We start from the raw sequence: 27,578 nt of genomic DNA on the forward strand, positions 1-27,578 counted from the left end.
ATGGACATAAGTATTTTGACCTTCCAGACTTTCTGTAGCATGAACCGTCCTAAACTCATGCAGCAATATCTATCCGCCATAAAATATAGTCTGCTAAAGTATTTTGTCTTTTTTTTAACTGTAGGGATATTATAAGGTATTGACCATTTGTATTTCAATATGGAGGAACGAAGAATATTTCTGAATTATGTTGGGAATATTTTGTCGATAGATATCGTTTTCACTTCTCCGAAGAAATAGTCCGTCCGTATAAAGCCTCTTGCCTTCGTCAGCAGCGATCTTTCCAGTCGCATGTCGAAGTTGGGAACAGATCATGTCTAACGATTCTGCTGATTACAGGTAAACGTTTTAATTATCGAAAATAGTTCGATAGTAACATATCGAGTAACATATCATAGGGACTGCATCACCTAATTACAGTTTCAGGGGTTTTAACATGTCCATTTACGGCACATTGATGTTATTGATGAGTGCTTCTGTACTGTAGCTCACAGCTTCACCCTCTTCGCCCTGGCGGGATCATGCTAGTTAGCTGCTAGCTAGTTTTCCAATTTGTGCTACAGAGTGCAGATAGCTTTGACACTATTAAACATTGTCTGCGTACATATGGAATGTACATTTTAAACGCCCTCAGTTTCGGACATGTAATGTTACAGTAAATGCCAAAAGGAAGTAGGCCCTATATCTGTGCTACCGCTATAAGTCGTTAACTGGCTAGCTACAATGACCATTATCGAACCGGCTTAATTGGTAGTGTTTCCTGCTAACGTTACTTAAGCATAAACCTGATTTGTCAATATACCTTCTAATGGCACACGAAAGTATTGCAATGTGAATGCTAGCCATAACTCATGCTGTAGAGCATGTACCTAGCTAACGGGGTTAGTAAAGACTCCTTCGGTATCCAACACGTGCCTCACAGAGCGTTGCATGCTGGGTAGTGAAGGGAAGTTATTGACTACTAGGATTCTGACTCTTGTCCAGTAAAATTACAAATTCATTTCTAAATGGCATCGATCCCAACTACGTCCACTATCTCAACCTTTTGTCATTCTGAAGGAAAAAGCCAGTCAAGATAATTTGTAGCATAAGTATTGGGTAAGAGAGAGGACAAGTTCAGTTCTTAAGTTAGTGTCATGCAACAATTGCAATGTTGACGTTGCCGTCACCTCCACAACCTACTTCGAATCGTGTTTTTCGACGTTGGCATGTCTTTATGTACCCTTGCACTTCCCACGCAGCTCCTATGTGACGTCAGCTTGACATTCCCTATAAACTGAAGCCTTAAGACACACAAACTTAATTTAAATATGGATTAACTATGATAAACATTCAATAATTAATACACATGGGGATTTTGGAAGAAGTTTGAAATGATGCTTTTACATCTTTCGGGACTGAACCCAAATGGTGACAACTTAACTACTACTGATCACTTCTCCAATTTCCCGCTATTTGTTATAAGAACCAAACGTCAGATTTGTTGCTTCCATATTGACTATTGTTCCTTGTTTGGCTCTAGAGATCGAGACCATGGGGGACCAGAGGGGATGGAGCCTGATGGTGTCATTGAGGTATTGTCTTAAACTCATTTAACCACAGATTTTGCAACCATAACAATGTTGTAGAAACGATTACATGTAGTTATTGAATGTTCATTCATTTTTGTGCAGAGCAACTGGGATGAGATTAGAGAACTTTGATGACATGAACCTGAAGGAGACTTAAGGGAAACGTATGCCTATGGGTTTGAAAAAAGCCATCAGCCATTCAGCAGAGGGCAATCATGCCTTGCATCGACGGTACGCAAATTGATTCAATATAGTTGATGCATGCTTTGTCATTTATAAACAAGTTGAGTGAAATGATGGCATACCATCTTTCGGGACTGACCCTTAAATGGAGATACCTTTTTGTATATTACTGATCACTCAAATAACTTCTAATCTCAAGTGGAACACCCTCTTGTGTGATAGACTTGAATTCCTTCTCTCTTTTTTTACGTTTGCTCTTCCCTTCCAGGCTTTGTCATTGCACAAGCACAGTCTGGCACTGGCAAAACTGCCACGTTTGCCATCTTTATCCTGCAGGAGACCGCATTGGCCTGAAAGGTGATTGATGCCTTCACTGGCCATTTGCTTTTTTAAATTTGTATTTCCTGCTTTGCATATGCATTGTGTACTGTTCAGACATGGAAACTTGTTTTGAGTGAAATGATGGCATACCATCTTTCGGGACTGACCCTTAAATGGAGATACCTTTTTTGTATATTACTGATCACTCAACAGATGCTATCGGTCTGATCAATCCAACTGTCCACTGCAAGTCACTAGACTTTCTCTCCTTCCCTCTTTGTTTTCCAAATCCAGAAGGTCATTCTGGCTCTGGGAGACTACATGGGGGACCACCTGCCACGCCTGGATTAACGTCCGCAGAGAAATGCAAAAGCTGCAAGCCGTGGCCCCCCATATAGTGGTGGGCACCCCCGACCGTGTTTTTGACATGCTTAACAGGAGATGCCTGTCCAAGTACTCCCCAGTGTAAGTATCTACACGCCTCGGGCACTTCCACATAAAAAGAACTGTGCTTAAACTGCAGAACCCAGGTTCTCCTGCTTTGTGCAGTCGTGCTAGCAGAGTGCCAGCGTGGAAGGAGAGTGAACGTGCTGCGCCGCAAACGAGACGCGGCCGAACCTCTTTCTTAATGTTCGGTGGCCGTCGTCTCGAGGCCCGGCACCACATGTCATCTGGTGCTCCACTTTCTGTGTTTTGTTAACATGGATGATTTGAGTCTCCAGCCAGTAACATGGACAAACCTGTCTTTCCCAGGTGGCCCTGCTCTCAGCCACCATGCCTGCGGACGTGCTGGAGGTGACCAAGAAGTTCATGCGAGACCGCGTCCTGGTGAAGGAGGGAGCTCACCCTGGAGGGCATCACGCAGTTCTACATCCACGTAGAGCGAGAGGTGGGTGTTTCGTCTCCCTTTGTTTGTCAACAACCCCGCATTTTTCATTCAAGTCGATTGTTTAAAAACTTGAATGTGCAACCGCCGGGCCTTCTCTTTAAAGCACCCTGCTAAAACTGTGACTGCTAGGCCTCACAGCTTGGCTCTTGCAGACATGTGAGTATGGGTACACCGGAGAAGGATAGCAACGGCTCAGCGTCGTAAACGAGACCTGGACGGACCTCTTTCTTAATGTCCAGTGTCCTTGGTCTCAAGACGCTGTGCTACATCAGTCCCCTTCGCATGAACCTTTAGGAGGGATTATAGCTGTTTTATTTAGCAAACTCGTCTCGCCGCTTGGTTTACCGTGCGATGTTGTGACCCAAACATGTGGGTGACCTTCCTCCATTTTGCAGGAGTGGAAGTTGGGACACGCTGTGCCACCTGTACGAGACTGTCCATCACCCAAGGCGGTCATCTTCCTCAACACCATGAGGAAAGTGGACTGGCTGGCAGAAGATGCATGCCTGGGATTTTACGGTGTCTGCCCTGGTAAGAGCAGGGCCAGGAATGGGAGGAATGACAACTGGCCCCAGCACAGGTGTACCTAACGGTCTGTTTCCCCCCCCCCCCCCAGCATGGTGACATGGACCAGAAGGAGAGGGCCCTGATCATGAGGGAGTTCAGGTCCGGCTCCAGCAGAGTGCACATCACTACAGACCTTCTGGTGAGGGTCAACTTCTCCTGTGCACTCCAGCAGTCTCCTGTCTGAATGTTTACGTGTTGGACTAGCTACTAAAAATGGGTCTAGTTGTAGCTTTTGGACACGAAGGTCCAACCCAAAATGTGTTAAATCTGCGACCGTCCTTAATGACTTGGCAGTCACACCTTTTGGGAGATGGACGTCTGTCCTCCACAATGGATTTCTCTCCATAGAAATCTGTTACATATTCTCAGACGACATTTATAATCGGGGGGGAATTATTTCTTTTGTCTAGTTCTCACCTTGGATTTATCTTCTTAGGCCTGTGGAATTGACGTACAGCAAGTTTCCCTGGTCATAAACTATAAAGAGGACAAGCGGATTCTTCGAGACATTTCACAACACGACTGGCGAAACTGCCCATGAATGTGGCAGACATGATCTGAGCCTTCTGGGTTTGACCTTTCACACGCAGCAATGGTGGTCAACATCTCCCAAGTTGCCGATACTCGGGGAAACTCTTTTCAAATGTTAAACCTTGAATCTGATTTGCCCTTAACCCTTGTTAAGCGAGGTGCTGTCAATGTTGGTCGCTCTTGGACAGTTGTAGATTCTGACAGTTGGAGCTGCGATGGTGTTTTTTGTTGGCTGTTCATCCTTTAGTAATGATCTACTTGTGAACAAAAGAGGTGCTGTATTAAGTTTGCAAATTGTTATACATGCATATGTGAAGTCTTTAGTGTAGAGCCAGATTGTATTGTCTGGTATAGATTTGTATTTGCCTTTTTCCACTGCCTGTTAATGCTTCTCAGGTTGGCAGAATATAAGTGCTGTTTTACAAATAAAATACATCACTCTTTCCGTAGAGCTTTTCCTCATGAATTGTATGACAATCTAATTATTTCACTTGGTTTCTATAAACTGACATATGGCTCTGTTTTGCTGTAGGATGACTTGGCTGTTGACTCGAGCTCCTGGTGGACTAGTCATTGCTGCACCCATGTGTGAGATGAGTTGACTGTCACATGGTTGTGTGACAGGTGATTACTCTGCAAGGACTTAAGATCACGCAACAAACTTGGTATTACTGGGTTGTTGGGTCACAGTATCATGAGCCCACATGAATTGTTGCAAGTGTAGATTCCATTTGATTTGTTTAGGCCTTGAGGTTGGTTATCTAACAGGATCTACTGCCATTCTCACAACATTCTGTTAGACATTGCCAAAATCATTCACTGGGAAGTGGAAGTGAAAATGAGAAGTTCATCACACCACAGAAGAAAGTGATTACTACCTAATGAGGGGAAAAAAACACTGACAGGTATGTTAATTAGGCTTTGAAATCTTGAGAAAATTAGCAGTCCTCTGCTTGAGACTGGGGGGCTTGTAGCCTGAAGGAGCTGAAGCTCTGCCCCCTCGAATTTATTAAATTTAGGAGCAACACTACCTTAATCAATTGCAGATATCAGAACAGACCTACCTGCAGTCTGAGTGCTTTGTGTTAATTACTTTGTCTTTGCATCGTACCAGCTGAGTAACATAATGCAACCGTCTGTGATCTGACATAGATCGGTCGGGTTTTGGCTCTGCCTATACAAAACCTGAGCTGAAAAGTGAAGAGAAACTGTTCAACGGTATAATTCCACTTTTCAGTGCGACCAAGTTTCCGTGCTTTGCACATGCTTTCAGGAACTAATTTCACACGTATATAATGTAGCCTACTGAAAAGCAAATCATGGAATTTGCGTTACAGGATCTTTTAAGATGACCCTTTCTATTACTGATAAACTGGTACTTAGACATGCCTGGCAATAGTTATGATGTTTTGTAAGAGATGCCACAAAGCGCAGTGAATGTCAGTTTTCTTTATTTTTGATGTATGTGTCTTGGTTTAAAGTAGGTAGGTTTGGGCTGATTTCATGTAATAATAGCTTGCCACATGGGGTTCGATGCTCGGTGGGTGTCTTAATTGGACATGATATGGAATGTGCATTTATATTTAGCACATCAACTTTGTGCTTTGACTCCCACGTTTGCAAAAGTCAATGCAATTATTCTGGAAGGCCGCGTGGGGAGATAGAGAGGGGAATAATCAATTAACTCATTGGACATTTATATTACTTTGGAGAGTGGATGAGTCTCCGTGGCCCCATTCTCTCACTTTGCTAAATGTTTAAGGGAACGAGAAACCAATCTTTAAATGAAAAATTTGCTTGGGAGAAATATTCAAAAACAGTAAAGTTAATGTCTTGATATTGTATTTGCCACTGAATCTCAATTGAGGGCAAAAAGCGATTGGAAGGTAATTGGTAGTTGGATGTGGGAAGGGGGTCTCCTACATGGTCCCCTGTTAAATCATTTATGTGAATTATTCTCTTTGTTGAGGTTACCTTGGAAACACACCAGCTGTTTTGGAGAACAGCTAGTCCTAACAGTGTCTGCACTCCTGTTTCAGGCTGAGCCGAGCCTTCATACATACCGAACACAGTAAAGCACGGGTCTAAAGGATGAGGACGTGTAAACACCTGCTTGGCCGGTCGTCTCACAAATGCTGTTCACAGACATAGATTTTATTTTACCTGTCCTAATATAGATAGAACATATGGGGCCGAACTTCTAATAGGGCTTAAAAAAAAAACGATAGCAGTCATTCTTACTGTCTCAGCAAACGCCTACGGCATGCATGACATGTCATAAGCCACGCGCCTTTTTCAGCTCATACACACCTTTCACTTTAAAAACACACCTCATATTGCTAACTATTAAAAGCGTCTCAAGAATCATACAAGCAATAAAGGATTTGTTTGAGCTTTTGTGTACTGCGTCACAGTGATGATCTATGTCTCATTCGGTGAGATAATTGTGCACTATAACCATGGCTGAGTGTTCACCACGACAGATCAGGGAGATTGGTGCATTTTTAACTCGCTCTCCCGCTGTTCAGGGTTGCTATGGCAAACAGAAGAAACGTGAAAGGGTTGGAGTTGTTATTTTGTAAGAGCTTCATCCTAGATTCGTAGTTTTAGTTTGTGGTCACTGAATACATTCCCAGGATTGTTAGTAACTTCATTGCTTGGAGATACATTTAAAAAGGTTTGGTCTGTGTTGTGGATGAATCATTTTTAAATTAGCTTGTCATCAGAGTGACATCTATTTTGCACTTGTACTTCAAAGGTTTATGGCACCCACTTCCTTTTATGTAGCCAATATGTATTTATAAACATATGTCCCTTATGCAAATGTACCTCAAATGATATCCCTTCAAACCCCCTTTATCATTCGTATTGAGGAGCTGTTTGTTCCCCCCAAAGATGACAACGAGACAGTAATCAAGTCAGAACCAAAGATATGATGACACTTTCCCTTAGTCACTTTAATTGGAGGAGATGGGTCAGAAAAACGGAAATTCTGTTAGAATCCCGTTTGTCGACATCGTCTGGTCAGCATCTCGCTTAAAAGCGTCTGCTGTTCAGTCTCTGCTTCCTCATGGGACTATTCCTTAAGACAGCATGAAGCCCAAACATAGACCACTGCAGACAATGGGTCAGCAAAGCAGGCACAAACCAAAACAGTTACAGATAAAGTATGGACTCATGGTTCTCACACCCTTCAGCGACACTGAACATAGCCCTCCTCCTCCCAGTCTCTACAACAGGGCAGAGGAGAATCAAGCTGAAAGTAAGGGATACAAACACTCCCTCACCACATATGTTTTGGACCGAAACATGTACATGTATATAGGGGGTACTACAAAAACGCCGCCTTGCAGGGGTAGGTGTTAAAGTAGTACGGTTTACAGAGCAGGGTGAGCTTCACCACTGTGCAGTATAGCCTTCCCATGAGGCCAGAGGCCGCCCTCTTGACCTGTGGGTCCGTGGCGGCCTTCCACAGGTGGTAGATGTCGGCCACGTGGCCGTGCGAGGTCATCATCTTGTCGTAGATGCAGAGGTGATAGGGCGCCTTGCCCTCCCCTGAGAAGTAAACATGTTCCTGGGGCGAGACTCCCATGGCGTTGGCACAGATGCCCATGAAAACATCGTCTATGTAGATGGAGGCGTTGAGGGTTAGCGAGGCCTGGTAGATTTTGTCGGCCACGTCCCTTGACACCACATACCCGGCACCCGCCGTGTAGTCCGGGTAAGACGTCCACTGGTACATTTCGAAAGGGACGTAGTATTTACTGTCCTTGCGTCGGATGGGTGGTGCCCCTCTGTGCACGCGTCCCACCCAGAAGTCTGTGACGCCCCTCTTGGCCTCTTCCTGCAGGTAACGCACCAGGTTGGGCATGTGGACGAAGATGTCGTCGTCCGCCGTCATGAGGAAGCGGGCGTGGCTGCAGTGGGCGTGCGCCCAGCGGAACTGCATGATCAGCTTCAGGGTGAGGTTGTGGAACGTGTCCACAAAGTCCTGCTGGACGAGGTCGCCGTGAAGCCGGTCCTCCCTCACCAGGGTCTCCTGGAGGCCCAGCCCGCTCCTCTCCCCCGAGGCCCGATGCTGCTGCTTGGACTGGGGCACTCCCAAAGCGAACACCACCCTGACGTTCACCCCCAGGGCCTGGCGGATGTAGGTCTCGTTGCCCCAGGTGGACCGTATGGCCCGTCGCCTCTCCGTGTTCTCTGGGGACGTTTTGACAAAGAGCAGGAGGAGGACGTCCTGGCCAGAGCACTTGTCCGGGTGGTTGAGATGGTAGCGGTAGTTACTGAAGCTGAGGGCCTCTTTGCGCGGAATGGTGAAGCTCTTGTTGATGAAGGTGTAGCGGTTGATCAGGTAGCGGTAAGAGTAGGACTTGACGTGGCTCACCACACTGCTGTCCAGCTGCTCCCAGCACACCATCACCACCGACAGCACCAGACACGTGGTCATTAGCTGCACACACTGGCATTTGCGAATACGCCGGAAATTCACAAACATTCTGGAATTTTGATGGACCTCTCTCTCAGGGTGTCTCTGTCAGGGCCGAGATGGGACGGAGGGGTTTGTGGTGGTGTGTGTGAAGTGATGCCTGAGGTAGAGGCTGTGGGGGTTGTTCCGATAACTGTTTGTTTCAAGGCTGTGTGTGTGTTCCATTCTAGGTGTACCATTCACAGCAGAGAGCAGAGGTCTACACAGGGGTGAGATTCACAGAGGCTCCCTGGAAATCATCTCCACTGCTGACTCACACTTCAGACTCCATGACGTACTCCCCCACACTGTTAGCCTCATAGTGGCAGGGAATCCATCCAGCTCCTTCACCTCCTAAACATAATTCTGAAATAGAATAGACAGGAAGGACTCTTAGTATCATGTATGCACGGACAAGCTTAACTTAACTCCGTGTTGTTGGTTGATTATTTACAGTTAATATCGACCAGCTTTCCAAACCCCTTTGTTTTTTCCCACCCATTAGTATCTGTTAGTGGCTTGTGTGCCTGGATGTTCATTATCTACTGTAGATAATTAAGTTACCTAATTGTGAACTTGAACTTTTAGTCTTGAATGCACACAGAGATTATTTCACCAAGCAGATGTAGTACATCTTGTTCTGCTAAATGTTGTGAATGAATAGATTTGCTCTTTGGCTCTTATCCTTGCAGAAATACCAGAATTATCAGAAAGGTTTTTTAGGCACTAAGGGGAAACAAACAATTTAGTTTTCATCCATGCTTAAATGTCTTCAAAAGAAGAAACAGAAATATGGAAACCATTTAACCAGTTTAAGGAGTGAGGATACCATTACGTTATGAAATGTCCGACAGTCATGTCTTTTAGAACTTAACCCTTGTGCTGCCTTCGGGTCACATGACCCAAAGGTTCATAACGAATCATCGATGTGTTTACCCAATTTTACCCAATACAAAAACAAATAAAAATAATTTTCTTTTAACCTTTGCAATGTGGGGGGTCTGAGACAGCCTAGCTGTTAAAAGAAAATGCTTCACTTTGTCTTTGTAGGCGGTAAAGTTGTCGCAATATGACGGTGGGTCACAATGACTGATGGGTCAGAATGACCCGAAGATAACACAAGGGTTAATCTTTATCTATTCCATCTCTTGTGTGTGACGGTTATGCTAAAGTGGTAACATTAGCTGAGAAGTCAAAAGTTTGGCCAGTGAATGTAACAGCAAGCACAGCAAATGTGGCCATGGGGCTTGCTATAATGGAAGGGTTTAAGGCGCAGACCCACTGAAATCGCTGAGAGTCGTGGAAAGCGCTCGGGCACAATGGAAAGCATCAGAATAGCTCTGGAGCACAATACAGGATGAGAATAGGCTGCTTCCGCCCAGCACTAGGCTGAAACCAAGGGGGATCATGGGCCTGGGAGTCCCAGCACACCCTGAGAGCTTTAGAAACATCATTAGGCTGCCTGAGCCTATTGGGGTCACTCACTCAGAAGGACTCTGTCAGCCTGAGAAACACCAGTCTGCTAATGAGAGTGAAAACACCGTTCTAATCCTTTCCTCCGAATGTGATGCTTTTTTACCTACAGCTTTAAACTGTTTTCACAGATGGGTTTTGTGAACAATGTGATTATCTCATTCAGTTCCGGTCAAGCCTCACAGAGTCCGGGGCTGAGTCTGGAGCTCAACACCGAAGCTCTCTTTTTCAGCTAGAATGAAAGTGTCCAGTAAAAGCACAACCTTCCAAGAAATGTAAAAGGTAGCCTACAAGGTGTTATTGACAGTAAGTCAGTAATGTGAAAATGAATAGTCAAATTGTTTAATATCTCATTGTCCTCTTTCTTCACTGGCTGGGTGAACTTTGATACTATGAGTCAGCTTTCCAGTCTAGAGGCACAACCTTCCCATCTAGAGGGGAGAGGCAGTAGATACATAAGGGAAGATCACATAGCGATTTCTAACCTTGTAAACACTCATATAGGTATATGGCGTTGTATTTAAGATAAGAGTGTTCCAATAGTCACTCAATGCAAACACAGTTTGTAGTGATGGTTTCCAACTAACAAAGGCAAGTCTAAAGGTATCTTCCACTGAGAATTTCTCATCAGATACATAGGTTCAAGTAAAGTTTACATTTAGCTGTAAGTTTAAGAGTAAAGATTTGATGTTTCCATATCAGACATATCTATAGAATATTTGAAATTAAATAGTCTACTTGGAGCTCTGTGACATTACACCATAGAGATGATAATAATAAAGAAAAGATAATAAAAGATAATTAAACAGAACTGCCAGGATTGTACAGGGCTTTCCACACCAATACTTCTTTACTCTATACATAGACTCAATTTCTTAATTTGTTATTCTGTGTCTATAGCATGTTTGTTGTTACCCTACACAATATCACCCCAACAAAGGAGCTTGACACATTATCTCTTCCTGAGTCACGTTAGAAAAACAGGTCCAGCTTTTTAGCATACCTTCATCAGCATGACAACACACAACAACACTTAAACGTTTTCACGAGAGCTGTGTAAAAGACAACAGTGTGACTTCACCTGCCACTCACACGGTTCCAAACCCGCCTTGTGAATGTGAACCATACCAACAGTATTGCTCTATGTCACTGGTTGTATACAAATCATTCAAAATACAAGAAGAAAAAAAGCTTCACTCACCAAGTAACAGAGACTATCCCTTTTGTTCTCATGTAGAGTGTATCCAAGTGTCAGGAAGAAGCCTCACCAACTGCTTCACTGCCTTCAGAGAAAACCCCTCCTCACCCCTGTCCAGATTCTCCTCGTCTGAGTCTGTAGTTTTCCAATTGACTTTCTCCCCCAATGACCGGAGTAGTGGCACTTTTCACAAGCAGGCAACAGCTGCCAGTTAAGCCCTGTGTGAGGCCATGGGTGTACAGGTCCCTGTGTGTGTGTGTGCGTGCGCCCCTGCCTGCCTGCACACTCTGAGTGTGAGCGCTAAGTGTGAATTCTCTGCTTGTGAATGTGCTGGTTGCCTTGGTTCCTCTTCTCTACCACGCATTCTATCTCCCCCCCCTGTGGCTGTGTAGGTGGTGAGGAGACATAAGACTCAGATGAAGGAAGGGCTTCCCTCTGGCTCCTGCTTCACCTTCAACACTAAACACTAACGCTGATGCTCAATACTCTAGTTCATGCATAAAACGGAGCTGTTCGACAGAGAAGTGACAATAACTGACAACTCATTACAAAATGAGGATGTCATTTATGTCTGAAGGGTGTGAGCGTAACCACTCAACCTACAGGAATTTAATTCGGTTTCTACCTGCTGAAATTGTCATGTTCTTCCAGTAGCAGTGAAAACAAGTTTCCACCCAAATATATTCACAAAGGTAACACATTAGGTGTATTACACAACCCATAGCAATGAAAGAAGAAAAAGAGGCTCTGTTTCCATCATGTTCAACGTTTGCCAACAGCACAGAATAGACAATGGTAACAGTGTACCATTTTTGAATGATTTCTATTGGAAAATCCACAAACCAAACAATCTTCCTTACTTACCAGCATTTCTTGGAAAACATTTTGGATGTCATAGGCTACTCGTGGGGCAGATCTGCGTCACACAAAACAAAGGAAACCCATAATCAAGATGTGACAGTAAAAACACCTTCGACTTCTCCTTCAGATCAACCCAGAGGACGTCAAACGGGATGGGTTTTATCTGTGACGATCAGGGGATGGCTTCTTTCAAACCGTCAGACACCAGTAAGACAAGTTGATCAGGATACCACTGTCAGTTAGTGTTTGCTTGTCTCTCTGTTTCGTGCCGTGACAACTAATAAGGTATGGTTCATCATGACGTAGGAGCTCAGAATAATTGATGTGACCTCATTGGACACTCGTAAGTTAAACTGCATGATGATGAGTAACAACCCTTTCTCGAAGATTCATTGTAGACAGATGCATGTCTATGTAAAGAAACTTTCCAGTGATTAACTGAGCAGTCAGGTTTGTCTTAGACATACATGGTCTAGAAAGGGATTAGTAGGAGTCTGTGTGTGTGAGTGTGTTCACCAGTCAAAATCTATGTGTTCCAAGTCTATGTGTTGAGTTTATGCTCAAAGGTCATAGGTCAACTTAAACTGTGAAAACCCACTACCGTGTAAATTGGTAATGGTAATGTATGAATGTGGTAACACTCAAATTACATTTAAATGCAGAAGTACGTACAAGAAAAAAAAAGGAACCAAAATGTATGGAGTCAAATTAGGGTCAATAATAATTTGCAGTCGCAGAAAACGATTAGCAGGAGCAGAAAACGATTTGCAGGAGCAGAAAACGATTTGCAGGAGCAGAAATTGTTTTGCATCCGTACAAAAGTGTTGTATTATGCGAATTATTTTTGACGAACACATTTTTTTAAGGATGCAAATCGTTTTCTGCTCCTGCAAATCGTTTTCTGCTCCTGCAAAACTTTTTCTGCTCCTGCAAATCTTGTTCTGCGACTGCTAATCGTTTTCTGCGACTGCTAATCGTTTTCTTTTCCTGCTTATCGTGTTCTGCTCCTGCAAATATTTTGCCGTGTCAAAATCGGGTCAAAAAGGTGTCCTATCAGCACGTTGCTTGTTGAGTATGGCGAGTAGCCAATCAGAATGCTGATCACCGACAAATTTAGATTATGAAATTAGGATGCATGTTTGACTGTGGGTAACATTCAAAATGATTTTCGACAATCTTACAAACGTTGTTAGTGTGAGGAAGATCTCGAAGCGTGTAGTCAACCTTTGTGTGATCCATATCTGCTGCGGTCGGTGATCAGCATTCTGATTGGCTACTCAACAAGCAACGTGCTGATAAGACACCTTTTTGACCCGATTTTGACACTGCAAAAGATTTGCAGGAGCAGAACATGATTAGCAGGAGCAGAACACGATTAGCAGGAGCAGAACACGATTAGCAGGAGCAGAAAACGATTAGCAGGAGCAGAACACGATTAGCAGGAGCAGAACACGATTAGCAGGAGCAGAAAAGATTAGCAGGAGCAGAAAACGATTTGCAGGAGCAGAAAAAGATTTGCAGGAGCAGAAAAAGATTTGCAGGAGCAGAAAAAGATTTGCATCCGTAAAAAAAGTGTCAAAAAATAATTCGCATAATACAACACTTTTTTTACGTATGCAAAACAATTTCTGCTCCTGCCAATCGTTTTCTGCTCCTGCAAATCGTTTTCTGCGACTGCGAATCTTTTTCTGCGACTGCAAATTATTATTGACCCTAATTTGACTCCATAAAAATGTCTGACAAATACGGAACAATCAACCCATTTAAAGGAGAACGCATGTAGGCTGAAGAACAGGTTTAGAACTTAAATGTTAACTCATGTACTGAGAGCGTAGCTAAATAGGTTGGTGTACTGCCTGTTTAATTGATACATAAATGACATTGATGTTGATGCTCCAACAGAGAACAAGGGTTTTCCATTTAGCAAATTATGACATTTTGATCCCTATAAATGTATTGGTTTCTATAGTTTTAAATAAAAGCCCTTTAAATAAATCTAATCTCATCTATTCCCACTTCCCAACTGCTCTCCAACTGCTCTCCAAAAAAAGACCTAAACTAAACAGAGAATCTTATCATTTAACTTGGCTCATGTAGCCTCAAAGCTACAATTGAACCAGTTGATTTGGTCATTTAGGATGTCTGAAACCAGACAGAGTTACAGTGTGGGAAAACGGACAATAGATTCCCACAGACTTGTTTTGGAAGACTGGGATCACATGGAATGGTGTCTATCTACATACGACTTCACATATGACATCATACAACAGGGTTCCTCAAAAAAGGTTTTGCAGACCACACACAACAAACTGTTGTTGACATTTACATCCTAAACCATCCCATTCCTAAGTTTTTACATTTAGTCATTTAGCAGACGCTCTTATCCAGAGCGACTTACAGTAAGTACATTTACATTTAGTCATTTAGCAGACGCTCTTATCCAGAGCGACTTACAGTAAGTACATTTACATTTAGTCATTTAGCAGACGCTCTTATCCAGAGCGACTTACAGTAAGTACAGGGACATTCCCCCGAGGCAAGTAGGGTGAAGTGCCTTGCCCAAGGACACAACGTCATTTTGACACGGCCAGGAATCGAACCAGCGACCTTCTGATTACTAGCCCGATTCTCTAACCTCTCATAAAAATTCTTAGAATTTTTAAGTTTGATATTTCTGTAAAAATACTGTTAAGGAATTGCCAAATTGACCCTGCAATTAGACTTGTTTATTTAATAAAGTTAACAGATAAATGGGTATTTGACGCTTAGTATGAAGGTAGAATGTCAGTAAATGTGTGAGAAAGAACACTGTAGATCTCAGCTTTATGATTTTTTGATTTGTGTTGAAGAATCAGAACAAAGATGCATCCATTTCAAGGATTGTGACTGTTCAGGCTAACTGATAAGATCATCTTGCCAATTGGAAGAGAAAAAGAGGAGTATCATTTGGCCTGATTTAAGATCCTTAGTAGAAGTCTGATAAAGAATGATGTAAGCCAGCTAAGGGTTGATTCATGCTATAAGAAGAATGAAAGCCTTTCCTTATTACAACACTTTGTTCTTGACTGCAAGCTTGCCTTAACACTCCATCAAACCACAGAACTCGTGGTCACTTGGAAGTATTCAGAACTGACTCAGCGATCAAAGGAAGCAGATTGACTTCAACAATACAAACTTGAAAGTAATTGTACTTCACTATTTGAATGATATATTGCCAGTATTGCCTGAATGATAACAATGTGTCTTCATTCTTTCCTTCCTGTTTTTTTTCCCTTTATGCAGCCCTGACAATAACTCTGTATCGCAAAATCCCCACCAGAAAGGATGACCACAACAGACGGAAAAACTCAACGTGTTCATTCATCTAGTAACACGGCTGGGCACCTCTCAAATTGGAATAACTCTGTCCCCAAAATAAAAGGGGAGTTTAAAGAGTAGAGAATTTGAGTTTTCTACACACGGCAGGGAAGATTTCGGAGAGGGGATCACAAAATATTGCATTTCAAGATATCCACTGTTCATCCATTCAGTAATACACAAGTAAGATATATGCAATAAACAAGCCAATTGCTACAAAATCAATGAGAAAACAGAAATATAATCCTAAACTACACTCCATACGTGTGCCTTAACACTGGCTGAATCACGTGATGCCTCACAGCCAATGTCATTTTTTGACCACTAGGTGGTAGGCACACCCTAGTATGACACCCATGCTTTCAAAGCCAATACTGTAGAAACAATCAAATAAATAACAGCAGCTTCGGCTTGCTTACTCCCTAGTTCAGTGGTCTTCACCCAGGTCCTCAGAGACCCCCTGCATGTTTGAAATGTTTCCCTCTTCCAACACACCTGATTCGAATGAGTCGTATTCAGGCTTCTGCAGAGCTTCATAATGACCCATTTATTTGAATCAGTTGTGTTGGAGGAGGGAAACACCTAAACATGCATGGCAGGGGGTCCCTGAGGACCTGGGTTGAAGACCACTTGCCCTAGTTGTTCTGTGTGGCCTTGCATAAATCAATTCTGTCCTTCATCTGATCATGCAGTGTACATTCAGTGAACAGGGAATCCAAAGGAAGTACAAAATAAACTGAGTGGACGTCACAACACCTTAGTATTATCAAAATAGATTTATTCTAGACTTTTCAAAGATCTGCGTGATATTACAACAGTCAGATCAGAGGGCTGCAGACTTCAGAAACTATGTGTGTGTGAGAGAGACAGCGAGAGACGGAGAGAAGCAACATTGGTGAGAGCAAAGACAACACGTCATGAAACAAACATCTGCAAAATGGTATTTACATGGTCAGGGTGTTATGATACTTTGACATAGTTCCGATTTATTGTTTTTTGTAATAATAATAAAATAAAAAGTCCATTTTGCTTACATTGCTACAAATAAATCATAATTACAAAATATCCAAAGAGTAGAAAACCTTCAAGGGCTTTTAGAAATAGCAAAGATAGAATTAGTACTTTAGGTAGGAACAAAAAATAGCAAACACTTGAATGCATTGTAAAAAGCGTATCTCTAAAAACAAAACATTATAAAATACCATTCCACCGTCATAGACATTGTGATAAATAGCGTCTCTAATACAATCCACTCACAGTTGGTTGTTTCTGAAGCAAACTTCAAAATACTTGAAGCATCGGTACAAAATGTGTTCATAAAAACAAGTTACATTCGAAACAATTGCAAGTGGAAGCTTTTGAAGAATGTAAAACCAGCAATGGGGTTTTGAAGCCAATGGATGTTAGTGAGTAGATAAGAGATGAGGTCTGGGATGCCAGAGGCCCCCCCCACCCCCCCTTAGAACTCAACAGCTCAGACGCTGCTCATCCCCACGGTCTGACCAACCAACTGCACATTCGAAGCGAGGTGCAAAACTATGTTTGACAGTCTATCCTTGCTGTGATGTGCCTGCGATGGCTTGGCCACACACAGCTCCATGTTTCACATGTTACTGGTTGCTCCCCTATTTTCGCTATGACTGTTCAATGGTATTTTATAAAGAACCATTTCTCATGGTAAAGACCCACATGATGCAGAAGAATACCACATATTTCAAGCATGTCTTCAAAGAGGTACATAGAATTTTAAAATCCACCCTTGCATACGAGCGGCTTATAAAAGAATCCCCCTGTGAAAGCACAGATATATATTATATGTAGTTACAATGATACATCAAGTCATATGTTCCAAGCCTGTTTCTTCTTGTTCCGTCTTAGAACTTTGCTTCAAAACACCACCTTTAAAAAACAACAAATAAGCGCCATCTATCCGTGCATAGGCCTCAACACAGCCCGTCTCCAAAGTGTCTGTCGGTGCTAGACAGGAAAACTGACCAGACACTGCCGTGTACAGTACTCATCAGAACACTGAACTTGAAACAGCTGCACACCGAACATAAACGATACCAAAACACCAAACCTTAAATGTATGACTTCACTGACCCTACACCCCCCCCCCCCCCACACTGATATCTGCTATATGAAGTCCAATGTTACCATGTAGAATGGGATGGGAGTGGATGTTACCAGAAGCATGGGAGGTCAATATTTGCGAACCAGTGACAGGTTCGTCAAGCTGCTATAAAGACCCCTACAGACTTTAATACAATCCTGGTTAAACCCTGACAATGTACTGGGTAAGGATGGCCCCCAAAAACGAAACAAAGAAATAACCAAGAGGACTACATGAGGGTCAAGTCTGATTATCATTTAGCGTTTGTGATCACAATCCTTCAAAAACTGATAAAATGCAAAGACGAAATTGACGTTAGTGGTTATTGGAGGGGAATGGGGGGGGGGGGGGGGGGGGCGCACACCATTGGTCAACCCTTCCAGAATTTCTAAGCCTGCTAGCATTGATTCTGTGTGAAAGCTCCCCTCCAGATCCTGGCTATCAGACAGAATGGCTCAGTGAGGGCTGTGCTGGTGCCTCACATCTCCTCCTACATATATACTCAGAACCAGCTGTCCTCACGCCCAGAGAAGACCCAAGCTTCTCCTATCCCTCTGGAAAACTAGTTTGTGTGTGAGGATGTCTGAGTCAGGGCCATCTGCCTGGCTTCAAGCTGGTAGTATTATCACTAATCCTGTGAGAGGTGAGACTCACAGACTGCTTTACCAAAAAGTGAATTTTGGCAAACTGAAGGAATATAAATGTAGGGGGGGGGGAAACAAGTCTAAAATAGAATAGAAAACCAATTTCAAATTTTGAAATATATATTTGCTTTTCTTGAACTACAAAAAAGTACAGTGCCGAGAAGTTAATGGATTACTCCCAATTACCGTTTTTTTAACCAAATTGGAAAAGATGAACAATTCATGCAGATTTATCCTTTCCTGACCCAACATACACACAAAATCTAGATAAGTGTAAAAAACTAAACAAAAAATGAATAAAAGAATGGCCACAGGAATGCTGACATGTACAATATGCACACACCAGCAAAGAGAAGAAAACATATTTCTCATACAGAGGATAAAAACAGCAAAGACAAATGCAGATATTTTGGTATGAATGCAATGGGTCCTCTTCTTCAAAACTTTTTTCTAGGCCATTTTATTCGCAGGTCTGTGTCATTTCGTTTCCTGTAGGTTTGTGAAAGATTTTAAGTGGCCAGGGGCAACTCCCCAGCCCCCCACAATCCCAGATGGGTGTTGGTTTTGTGAGAGTACGTGCTCCAGTCCTTTGTTGTGAGTGAAGGGGAGGAGGGGGGGGGATCTGTGTGTCTGGGATGGTACTGGGCCAGGGCCTTCTGGATGACACTACAGCAGAGCAGGAGGACAGGGGGAGGGACAGTCATTTTGGCTATGTACACATTCCTAGTCGGTCCATGGCTCCCCCCATGACGAGCGTCATTTCCTCAGGTCTAAAACACAAACCTGGAGCAGAGGAGAGAGAGACAGAGAGCGAGAGGTTACAGCAGTGACACACACACACACACACAGTCCCGCGGGCAGTGAGATGCTTCTGTTCTGAAGACTGTGTCCAGCTTACCGATCCGTCTGATGCGCTGGCACCCACTTTGTCCCCGGTGGCGTTCCAGCACACCTCGAAGATGCCCCCTGTGCCCCTGTAGCTGTGGACCAGCGCGCCCGTCTGAGGGGGGCACAGATGGGAGTGAGACACCCGTCAACCACACACAGGCCTTCTGATCTTAGCAGACATCACAAAGTGGTCCGTGTGTGTGTGTGTGTGTGTGTGTGTGTGTGTGTGTGAGAGGGGCAGCACCTGAGTGTTCCAGATGTGGACACACTTGTCGAAGGAGCCGCTGGCCAGGTGGCGCCCGTCGGGGCTGAAGGCCACGCTGTAGACGGGCTCCTGGTGGCGGGTGAGCGTGTGGATGCACACGCCGCGCTCCACGTCCCACAGGCGCACCGTCGAGTCGAACGACGCGCTGAGGAAGGGGGGGGGGGGATCAGCCGGGTCCGAACGCGGTCAGACGTTGAGGCGTGACCGTGCTCACGACATGACGCGACCGACGTCTCTCGGGACGGCCGAAACGTCATGCGTTCACATCGATTGCAATCAAATTGGTTGCATGTTCTAGTGTGCCCTCGTTTTCGTTTAACAGATCTAGTTAGTCCATCTGCAGCACATTAGCCAAACCCAATCGCGCCTGCGTGTTCCCCCCGGTGTGCGAGTTTCCGGGGCGTCTGTGACAGAGCCGGAGGTCGTCTTACCTGGCCAGCATGAGGTTGGCGCTCGGGTTGTTGGTCCCAGGCCCTGTGGGGCTCCACTTGATGGTGTAGATCTCCTTACTGTGGGCCTGCAGGTCGTGGACACACGAGTCCTGCTTCATGCTCCAGATCTAGACCAGGGAGAGACGGGACAGATCAGGGAAGAGATTCCCTAACACCCAAAGCATACCAAGGCTGTGGTTTGTGTTACGTGGCCACGGGAGGGCAAAGATTCTTAGGGACAGACGGCGTGCATTGTGTTGTTCACAGGGGTGTGGAGGTACGCGCGAGCTGGTCGTGACCTTTGTGCCAACGTTTGGCGGCTGCACTGACCTTCAGCGTCATGTCGTCAGAGCAGGACGCCAGCAGGCTCCCTGTGGGATCCCACTTGATTGCATTCACTTCATTCTGGAAGGCAGTAAGCAGGAAGGACCTCGGTGAGTACAATTGACCGATGCACATTTTTTTAAGCAATTTTTTTTTTTTTATACCCAAATAGTGGTTCTTGTTCAGCCCAGCTGACCGGCCCGAGCGAGGGGAGCGGGTTCTTACGGTGTGTCCCTGGAAGGTCTTGACGGGCCGGTCCTGTCCCAGCTTACACACGTGGATGCACATGTCTGTGCTGCAGGACGCAAACGTGTTGTTGCTCTGCCAGTCCACATCCAGGGCTGGAGCTGTTATGGTGGGGAAATCCCTAGAGTTACTAATGAGTCTCTCATGGACGTTTCCCTGCCATGTCTGCTATGGAGCTGCGTGTCGACTGGGGAATATAAGTGGGTGTGTGGGATTTTCCCATTGGTGGGTTATGTAGACCAATCACAATTAGGTACGGGTGGTGGAGTCACATGGGAGCAGGAATTTTAGCCAATAAAAGAGCTGAACTTGAATAATGCGGGGGGGGGGGGGGGAGAGGCTTGGTGGTGCTCAGGGAGTAAAGGCACTTATCTCAAATCTATAATTTCCCTCATAAAAGAATCTAGCCCCTGACTGCAGGAGGCCTGGGGGGTTCCTGACTGCAGTGTGTAAACATGGCTCATTAGGCTGCAGTAGCACACAAGGAGGCAGAGTGAGAAGTGTTTGTGTGACTTCCAGGTCACCTGAGTGGAAGGGAAACTGCTGCTTGGCTTCTCCTGTGTGAGCGTCCCAGATGATGGTGGTCTGGTTAAGAGACAACAACGCCACTGTTTTAATGCCAACACATCTGTTACCTCATAAGCTTTCACTGGAAAGGATGGACACACATTATATATATATATATATATATATTTATATTATGTGTAAACTACCAAGACATTACTAACTACCAGAGAGGAACCCCTGGTCTTACCTTGTCGACCCCAGCGCTGAGGATGAAGTTTCCTTTTTTGTTCCACTTCAGAGCAAATATAGGACCTTTGTGCTGACCTAAGGTGCTGGCCAGGTTACCTGTCAAACACACAAGGTCAAACACACAAGGTCAACCAGCAGGTCATGTGCTGCTCCACACCTGGGCCTTCAGCGGGCAGGTCAGCTGAGGGGGTTTAGAAACCGGTGACTCACCATCTTTAGTCCATATCCTGGCAAAGCCGTCGTACGAGCCTGTGGCTAGTAGCGTACCCTCACTCTGAAAGCACAGGGGATATGGTTTTGCAAGATTCAGAATGCTTTTTAAAATGTATTTTCTTCCGTCTCTGCGTGCATTTATCTGTGCAAACTAATGTTTCAGTTTCACATGACGTAAATACATGCTCTAAAAATACCCATCGCCTGCTTTCTGTGCATGACCGTTATGCTTTAACACTTTGGCGGATCACGTCCAACAGCCGGCCATAGGCAACGCTAGGATAAGCCTTTCTGCAGTTGCACAACAGAGGAAGCCCTTTCTTCCATGAGAGTGAGTATGTTCCATACTTCCAGTTTGGAAGAAGTGCCAAGAATGTCTTTGGCAGTGGTAGTCGATACACATACACATACACACACACACACACACACTCACATTCCAGTCGAGTGAGGTGACGTCTTTGTTGCTGGGCACGTCCTGCCCCCCCTCTCTTATGCAATGTCTCAGAACCAACTGGGTGGAGCAGCCCGTGCTGTTCTCACTCAGATTCCAGATCCTCGCTGTCGAGTCCCCAGACCTACACACACACACACACACATAAATGACGGTCAGACACTTTCTAGCTGGCAAATGTCAGCCACATGCTAGCTCTGTGCATACAAGTTCTCAAGCCATCAAACATACCTTTCCAACTTTTTTTCATTTTTTTTATACGGTAACTAACCAGGTGTTCCCAGCAGTATTTCTCTTTAGATACATTTGAATAGTAGTGCAAGTTGCTCTTTGAAAGAGTGAGAGAGAAGCCCTGAGTAATGATTCTGACCCGGAGGCGAGGAGGTCGTTGACCGGGTTCCAGGCACAGATGAAGACCTCCGACTCGTGGCCCCTCAGCACCATGGCCTTGCTCTGGGGGATCTCCACATCCCTGTCCACCTCCATCATCTCAGCATGGTGGTCTGGGGGGGGTGGAGATACAGGTCATACCCTCGTTATACTGACACACACACACACACACACGTACCTAAACGAACAAAGATTCAACACAACTGTAAAAACTAAATTGAAGGAACGCCTTGTGAAAGAGCAGGCATTCGATATAAAAATTTGTCCTGTGTCGTGTCGACCGCATTCGTCACGTTTGGAAAGCAAACCGATGAAGATGTAAGGGAGCTCTCACTGGTTAAGGTGTGGGCGCCGTTCTCCTCCCCGTTGGCCGTCCCCTCTCCGTTCTTGGCGGCTGCCTGGGGCCCTGTGGAGCTGGCGCCGGCCTGCTGCTGCTGCTGGGCTAGCTTCTCCCTGTAGGCCTGCTGCCTGGTCTGGACCACGTCGGGCATCACCGCGTCGATCAGGGACAGCGACTCGATGGGTCGCCCGTCGAACAGGGTCCCATCCTGACACCGTCGGGACACAAATACGCTGTTAGGCTTCGGTTACTGTGCTGGCTCCTGCTGGCTTGCGTCAGGTACACAAAACAGTCAATAGCAAGTGCAGCAACTGGGCTTTTGTATCGTGGAGGGACCTGTGGAGCTGTGTGTCTGTGTGTGTGTGGAGAACGCTGACCTCGTTGATGCTGACTTCAGCCTCCACATACTGCAGGCCCTTCTGGATGATGGAGATGAGGGCAGCAGGGGGCACCAGGGCTCCGTTGATGTTGGACTGACTGATGTGGCTCTCTATGCCAAAGGTGAACGCCGAGTGAGAGAAGCCTGGAGGGAGGAGGGGGAGGAAGGCAGGGAGGGGGGAGGGTGAAAAACTGCAACTATGGTCTCCACTGTACTCAAGCTAACTGAAGGATGCCCAGGAACTCCCTACTCCCCACCCCCCCCCCCCCCCCCAAGGAAACTTATTGCATGTATTGACATTATAGATACGGCAGACAGCAGAAGATGGCATGCTTTGTTGAGGCCTACCTGACTCTTGCAGGTATCTGTACACCAGGAAGTTGACCTCATCACTGCTTATGCTCATTTTTAGTCCTGGTGGTTAGACCATGGGGTCAGCACAAGATAGGACCCTGAGAGAGGTGGACAGAAGCAAATTCAAACCTTAAGTCATCTCTTCGGTAGCTGTCATGAATAAACATTGTATTTTTGCCTCCCTTTATTTTCCTTTTTTTTTTTACAGTATAAGCGACATCTAGAAGAATGTTTTACCAAAACCTAGTTGCGAATGGACTTTTAAGGTTGTATATTGCAGACCAACAAAAGTCTTCAAACCTAACATATCCATCCAAACTTTGTTACCATGGGGGCTGACTCAAACCTCTTCCAGAGAGGAAATCTAGCAAATGAAACTTATTCCCCCAAATACGACCAGTTGAAACAAACAATAGAGGCTCTGTGAGTGTTCTTCAGAGCTTTTCTTGTAGTCTTGCCTGACAAGTCTTACTAAATTAGCCAGAATGTGAATGCATCATGTAAGTGCTGTGATGAAAACGTTGAGTCACCAAAGGAAAGTGCAAAAAAGAGTGATCAAACTCAGCCTGATGATGTAACCTAGCCAGTTCCATGACTCGAACATACGCACTTTAATGATGAGCAGGGGGACAAACCCACTTACTTTGCTTGACATACTTAGGGGCAATTTCATAACATGGGAGAGGAGCCATTACCATTTGGCAGGGCAGCCATGGAGTCGAATGCCTCTCCCTTTGGTTGCCGAAGCTCTCCTGGCCCTAGGCAGGGCACCAGTTTCCATTCATTAACCTACCACTGGAAATAATTACCAGGCCTCTTCAAAAGGCAGCCTGGTTCTTGTGGACCAAACCGATAGAGGAAACGAAGTTTAGGTTCAGAAATAACAGCCTTGCATCGTTTCTCATCCTTAAAACATATTTATTCAAACAGAAATTCACCCATGCTGTTTAAACAAGCTCTGCAGATAAACAAGGTTTTGGACGGGAAAATAGAATATCCACTGCTTCCAATGAAAAGTCAACACACTCCACTCCAGATGTGAGCGCCAAGACCAATCAAATCAAGCTAAGCCTGGTCTGGGATCACCATACCCAACATTTGATACTCATACACGAAATCTTACACCGTGTCATAACAGGCCACAAGCCATAGTGGTATAGACAACCTTGTGGTGGCAAGCCAGGGTCCACACTCAACCAATGACACGTGAGTAAAGTGTCAAGACTACAGTGAGAGATTACAGTCACCTGCTGTATATCTGTTCTCAATCAACACAGAATGTATCTTCTTCTCCTAAATCATGACAAATCTGGGCGGATGCCATGCAGGCACTTGCTGACGAGCAATGTAGGGAGGCAGTTTGTGACTCTTGAGTTCATTTATCCCAACGCAAATGTTAACGGACGGGGGAAAGTGTTACTCTTTCCTCCCACGCTGCCTGAGGTCAGGGTGCTTGTCAGCGAGGTCACAGAAATCCCTTCTGAGTCAGAGCTGAGGGCAGCCTGCCTGCCGGGGGACACGCTACCCATCTGGGAGTCCTGACACCTCACAAAGGGAGCAAGGACTGTACCTGCCGGACTGCCGAGGGCAGTGACAGGCACCCTGTGGCACCAAATTCAGTACAGAACTGCATGATACAAGGTTGCGGGGTTACACTGGCATTTTTGGTTTGCTATGCTGAGAAGGACAATGTGCATTTTTGCTGGACTCACCATGTGAACGGGTGACTTTCAGATGGTCATCACTCCGCAGTCCAGAGACGTAGCTCTCTGTCTAATGACAAAACGACAAATGAAGATGTTGTTCCATCACACAGCCAATTAATAAACCCAATCACATTTGCCCATCTTGGTTAAATGCATTGTTAAAACAAAGCTAACTTAAGGCCTGGATACACCGCACAAAAGAAACTAGAATCAGAATGATATGGTGTGTGTCACTACACTACAGAAACTGGGTCAACAATTTCGATGCAGAAATAGCTAATAAATCATTATCCCATATAAAATTTAAAACAGGTGACTTGGGATGGTTGTTCTTTAAGTTACTTTAACTATCTAAGGGATTTAGCAGTAACGTATCAATATTAGATAATCCCCTTGGTAGTATTATTACAGGGCTGCTGACACCCATGTTGGATATATAATGTGAAAGTTTTAGGACTTATATAATTAATGTACACAACAGCTCTGGAATTTGCCTACTAGTGTTAAAAAACAGAAGCCTGACTAGTTGTAATTTGTTTACATGGTCTATGTCATGTTTGCTGTACTAGACAGCGTTATGTCACCATGCTAATTTAATACCAGCATAGGTTGCTTCACGTCCTCTAGTAACACAAAGCCCATCCCCCATACCGTAGTAGCTCGCTGGCTAGCGGTCTTGTATGACTACCGCATACTACACTAGTAAAGTGAGCTATTTGGAACCGAAATGGTTAGAATGTAAGCAAACGATGGTCACTGTCTTGCATTAGGATAGGTGACAAATCAGAAAAGCATGCACACAAACTGTACACGTGCCGGATAACTGGACTATAAATCAGACAGCTAAAGCAAGCTAACGTTAGCTCCGATATCTAGATTAGACCAGCTCAGATAATCTTTGAGTTCTCAGTTAACGTTAGCTAGGCTACGTTGCTTGCGTGCACATGAGGCAATAGGGCGGCTTTGGATAGCTAGCTAGCTAATCCGGTACAAATTATCAATATCGTTTGCTAATTAGGCTTTGTAACTGTGTGTGTGCAAGGTGTCATTAAACCAACATATACATCTAGCTAGTTTCAAACCCCACGAGGAACATGAGCACTATAGGAATCAAATGCACCCCGTGTGTGCTAGCTAGCTACCATTTATCACCACCACATGCCGGGCACAAAATACTTAGTGCTAGCTAAGGTCAGAACTTCTTGAAATACATTCAACATTTAGCTCTAACCCCACCGAAAAAAAAATATCTACATTTTTCGTTAACGTCCATACATATCTACCTAACAATCTACATCCAGTTAAAGTTATCTAGCAGCCAGCCCTGAAAAGAGTTTCCTCTGAGTCTTGTTCAATGTGCTAGTTAGCAAGCTAGCAAGCTACCTGCCAGGGAGACTGCTGCCGCTTGCTAGCTTTGGCTAGTACAGTAGCAGGATAGTGTTAGCACTAGCTAGCTAGAATAGCTTGCGTCCCCGTAATCCGGTCACGTTACCTACCTCTTTGAAATCTTTGTATAGCGAGATGATTATCTTAATAGTCCCTCCTGAACACGCTAAAGCATGCTATGTCTTTCAAATAGTTCTGAAAATGCTATCTCAAAGAAATGAATGATCATTTTAAAGCTAACACAGATACAGAGCCAGACGGTTCGAAGCCAACGGCTTCAGACGTGCAACACAGTGACTCTTCATACAAAAATGAGCTGCCAAAGAGTAGGCCTACTGTAGCTCAAGCCGTCAGTCAATCACTGACTTAGCCTACTACTGAGAGAACGCACTGTCAGAGAGCAACCCCAGGCGACAGGCAAGCTATTAATTAACATAAAATATAAATGTGAAGTATGAATATTATAAATCCTAAAACACCACAGTTGACTGCGTTTGCAGGACTATAGTAAAATACTACTCCCTTGTATTATTAAATACTCTTAAACGTTATTTTAATGAGACAAATAGAGCCATATCAAAGTCAAAAGGAATTCACTGATCCTATCTGTTCTTCACTAAGTTCAGTAAACAGGATGTCCCGCCGATTCTAGCAGTGAGGATCCAGTCACAACAACAGTGCCTCTCCCATCCCCCACCATTGCTCATTTTTGCCTGGATGGCCATTATAGCCCTAGATTAATTACGCACAACCTCCTATCCTCCACTCAGTCATTCAAACCGAGAAAGTCAATAACAAGCTCACATAACCTAATTGAATTGTGTATAACACTGTTATTTTGTAGCAGTTAACATTCTTGTGGCATTCAGTTTTATACCTGTTACGTGGATATTTTAATTCAGGATTGATGCTCTTAAATGACGGTTTTTGCATCCATCCTGGATTTCAGATTTGAAGCTGTTCCTCACTTATCGTCAACAAACATTTAATCCTAAATAATCATATTTGATTTGATTATATTCCACAAATATAAGCATATTCAAGTAATTCCATGGTTGGGTCGGATCCCTTGTCGATGAGATTTATACTCCTGGCATCCCTGTGTGAGATGATGACATATCATGAAATGATCAGTGATGAATACTGTGCGGACTCTAGATAACAGCTACCGCTAAGCACGTCCAGTCAAGCACGTTCTTCTCGTTAACATTTTTTCCCGCCATTATGGAGTACACAATCCTACAAAGGAGAAGGAAGCACGACCACTTATGTGACA

At 44.5% G+C, this 27,578-nt stretch overlaps 3 protein-coding genes and 5 non-coding genes across 12 annotated transcripts; 6 read left to right on the plus strand and 2 right to left on the minus strand.

Moving 5' to 3' along the window:
* The first annotated feature begins 117 nt into the window (after positions 1-117).
* On the plus strand, positions 118-4,507 carry eif4a2 (eukaryotic translation initiation factor 4A2). The gene is given in 14 exon segments (XM_062481507.1): positions 118-339; positions 1,523-1,574; positions 1,674-1,690; positions 1,692-1,723; positions 1,726-1,754; positions 1,757-1,802; positions 2,023-2,102; positions 2,829-2,911; positions 2,913-2,964; positions 3,360-3,454; positions 3,456-3,495; positions 3,581-3,670; positions 3,968-4,040; positions 4,043-4,507. Coding segments are annotated over 14 exon segments (765 nt in total). The 5' UTR covers positions 118-313; the 3' UTR covers positions 4,093-4,507.
* On the plus strand, positions 1,365-1,438 carry LOC134037178 (small nucleolar RNA SNORD2). The gene has a single exon (XR_009932504.1). It is a non-coding gene; the product is annotated as a small nucleolar RNA SNORD2 (small nucleolar RNA).
* On the plus strand, positions 1,858-1,933 carry LOC134037175 (small nucleolar RNA SNORD2). Its single transcript, XR_009932501.1, has one exon. It is a non-coding gene; the product is annotated as a small nucleolar RNA SNORD2 (small nucleolar RNA).
* Positions 2,207-2,283, plus strand: LOC134037176 (small nucleolar RNA SNORD2). Its single transcript, XR_009932502.1, has one exon. It is a non-coding gene; the product is annotated as a small nucleolar RNA SNORD2 (small nucleolar RNA).
* On the plus strand, positions 2,564-2,743 carry LOC134037174 (small nucleolar RNA SNORA81). Its single transcript, XR_009932500.1, has one exon. It is a non-coding gene; the product is annotated as a small nucleolar RNA SNORA81 (small nucleolar RNA).
* On the plus strand, positions 3,053-3,235 carry LOC134037173 (small nucleolar RNA SNORA81). The gene has a single exon (XR_009932499.1). It is a non-coding gene; the product is annotated as a small nucleolar RNA SNORA81 (small nucleolar RNA).
* A 2,468-nt stretch (positions 4,508-6,975) lies between the features above and the next one.
* Positions 6,976-15,878, minus strand: b3gnt5b (UDP-GlcNAc:betaGal beta-1,3-N-acetylglucosaminyltransferase 5b). 3 transcript variants are annotated; one of them, XM_062481130.1, is made up of 2 exons: positions 15,836-15,878; positions 6,976-8,893 (listed from the first exon to the last, which is right to left on the minus strand). In XM_062481130.1, the coding sequence occupies exon 2, from the start codon at positions 8,555-8,557 to the stop codon at positions 7,394-7,396; it is 1,164 nt and encodes a 387-aa protein (XP_062337114.1). In that variant the 5' UTR covers positions 8,558-8,893; positions 15,836-15,878; the 3' UTR covers positions 6,976-7,393. The 3 variants fall into 3 exon arrangements, with proteins under 3 accessions (XP_062337114.1, XP_062337113.1, XP_062337112.1); XM_062481129.1 differs by lacking the exon at positions 15,836-15,878 and adding an exon at positions 12,063-12,216; XM_062481128.1 differs by lacking the exon at positions 15,836-15,878 and adding an exon at positions 11,202-12,046.
* A 295-nt stretch (positions 15,879-16,173) lies between these two features.
* tbl1xr1b (TBL1X/Y related 1b) lies at positions 16,174-26,660 on the minus strand. 3 transcript variants are annotated; one of them, XM_062481075.1, is made up of 16 exons: positions 26,413-26,660; positions 24,923-24,979; positions 23,205-23,308; positions 22,855-23,000; positions 22,472-22,685; positions 22,118-22,250; positions 21,730-21,871; positions 21,294-21,357; positions 21,082-21,179; positions 20,852-20,912; positions 20,307-20,428; positions 20,088-20,162; positions 19,758-19,885; positions 19,306-19,471; positions 19,072-19,173; positions 16,174-18,956 (listed from the first exon to the last, which is right to left on the minus strand). In XM_062481075.1, exons 3-16 carry the CDS (start codon positions 23,260-23,262, stop codon positions 18,930-18,932), a joined length of 1,536 nt encoding a protein of 511 aa, XP_062337059.1. In that variant the 5' UTR covers positions 23,263-23,308; positions 24,923-24,979; positions 26,413-26,660; the 3' UTR covers positions 16,174-18,929. The 3 variants fall into 3 exon arrangements, with proteins under 3 accessions (XP_062337059.1, XP_062337058.1, XP_062337060.1); XM_062481074.1 differs by having other exon boundaries at positions 24,923-24,983; XM_062481076.1 differs by lacking the exons at positions 16,174-18,956; positions 19,072-19,173; positions 19,306-19,471 and having other exon boundaries at positions 19,754-19,885; positions 24,923-24,983.
* Between the last annotated feature and the right edge of the window lie 918 nt (positions 26,661-27,578).

Source organism: Osmerus eperlanus, chromosome 16 (assembly GCF_963692335.1).
Source record: "Osmerus eperlanus chromosome 16, fOsmEpe2.1, whole genome shotgun sequence".
In the NCBI taxonomy this organism is placed as follows: domain Eukaryota; kingdom Metazoa; phylum Chordata; class Actinopteri; order Osmeriformes; family Osmeridae; genus Osmerus; species Osmerus eperlanus.

What these genes read in the sequence shown, in the direction of transcription:
- b3gnt5b (XM_062481130.1), bottom strand. Translation starts at nt 8,557, where the DNA reads ATGTTTGTGAATTTCCGGCGTATTCGCAAATGCCAGTGTGTGCAGCTA.
- tbl1xr1b (XM_062481075.1), bottom strand. Translation starts at nt 23,262, where the DNA reads ATGAGCATAAGCAGTGATGAGGTCAACTTCCTGGTGTACAGATACCTG. An exon ending in AGACCTTCCAGGGACACACC is followed by an intron (nt 20,163 to 20,306) that starts GTAAGAACCCGC and finishes ACTGCCTTCCAG; the next exon opens with AATGAAGTGAATGCAATCAA. An exon ending in GCCAACCTCATGCTGGCCAG is followed by an intron (nt 19,472 to 19,757) that starts GTAAGACGACCT and finishes CCCCTTCCTCAG; the next exon opens with CGCGTCGTTCGACTCGACGG.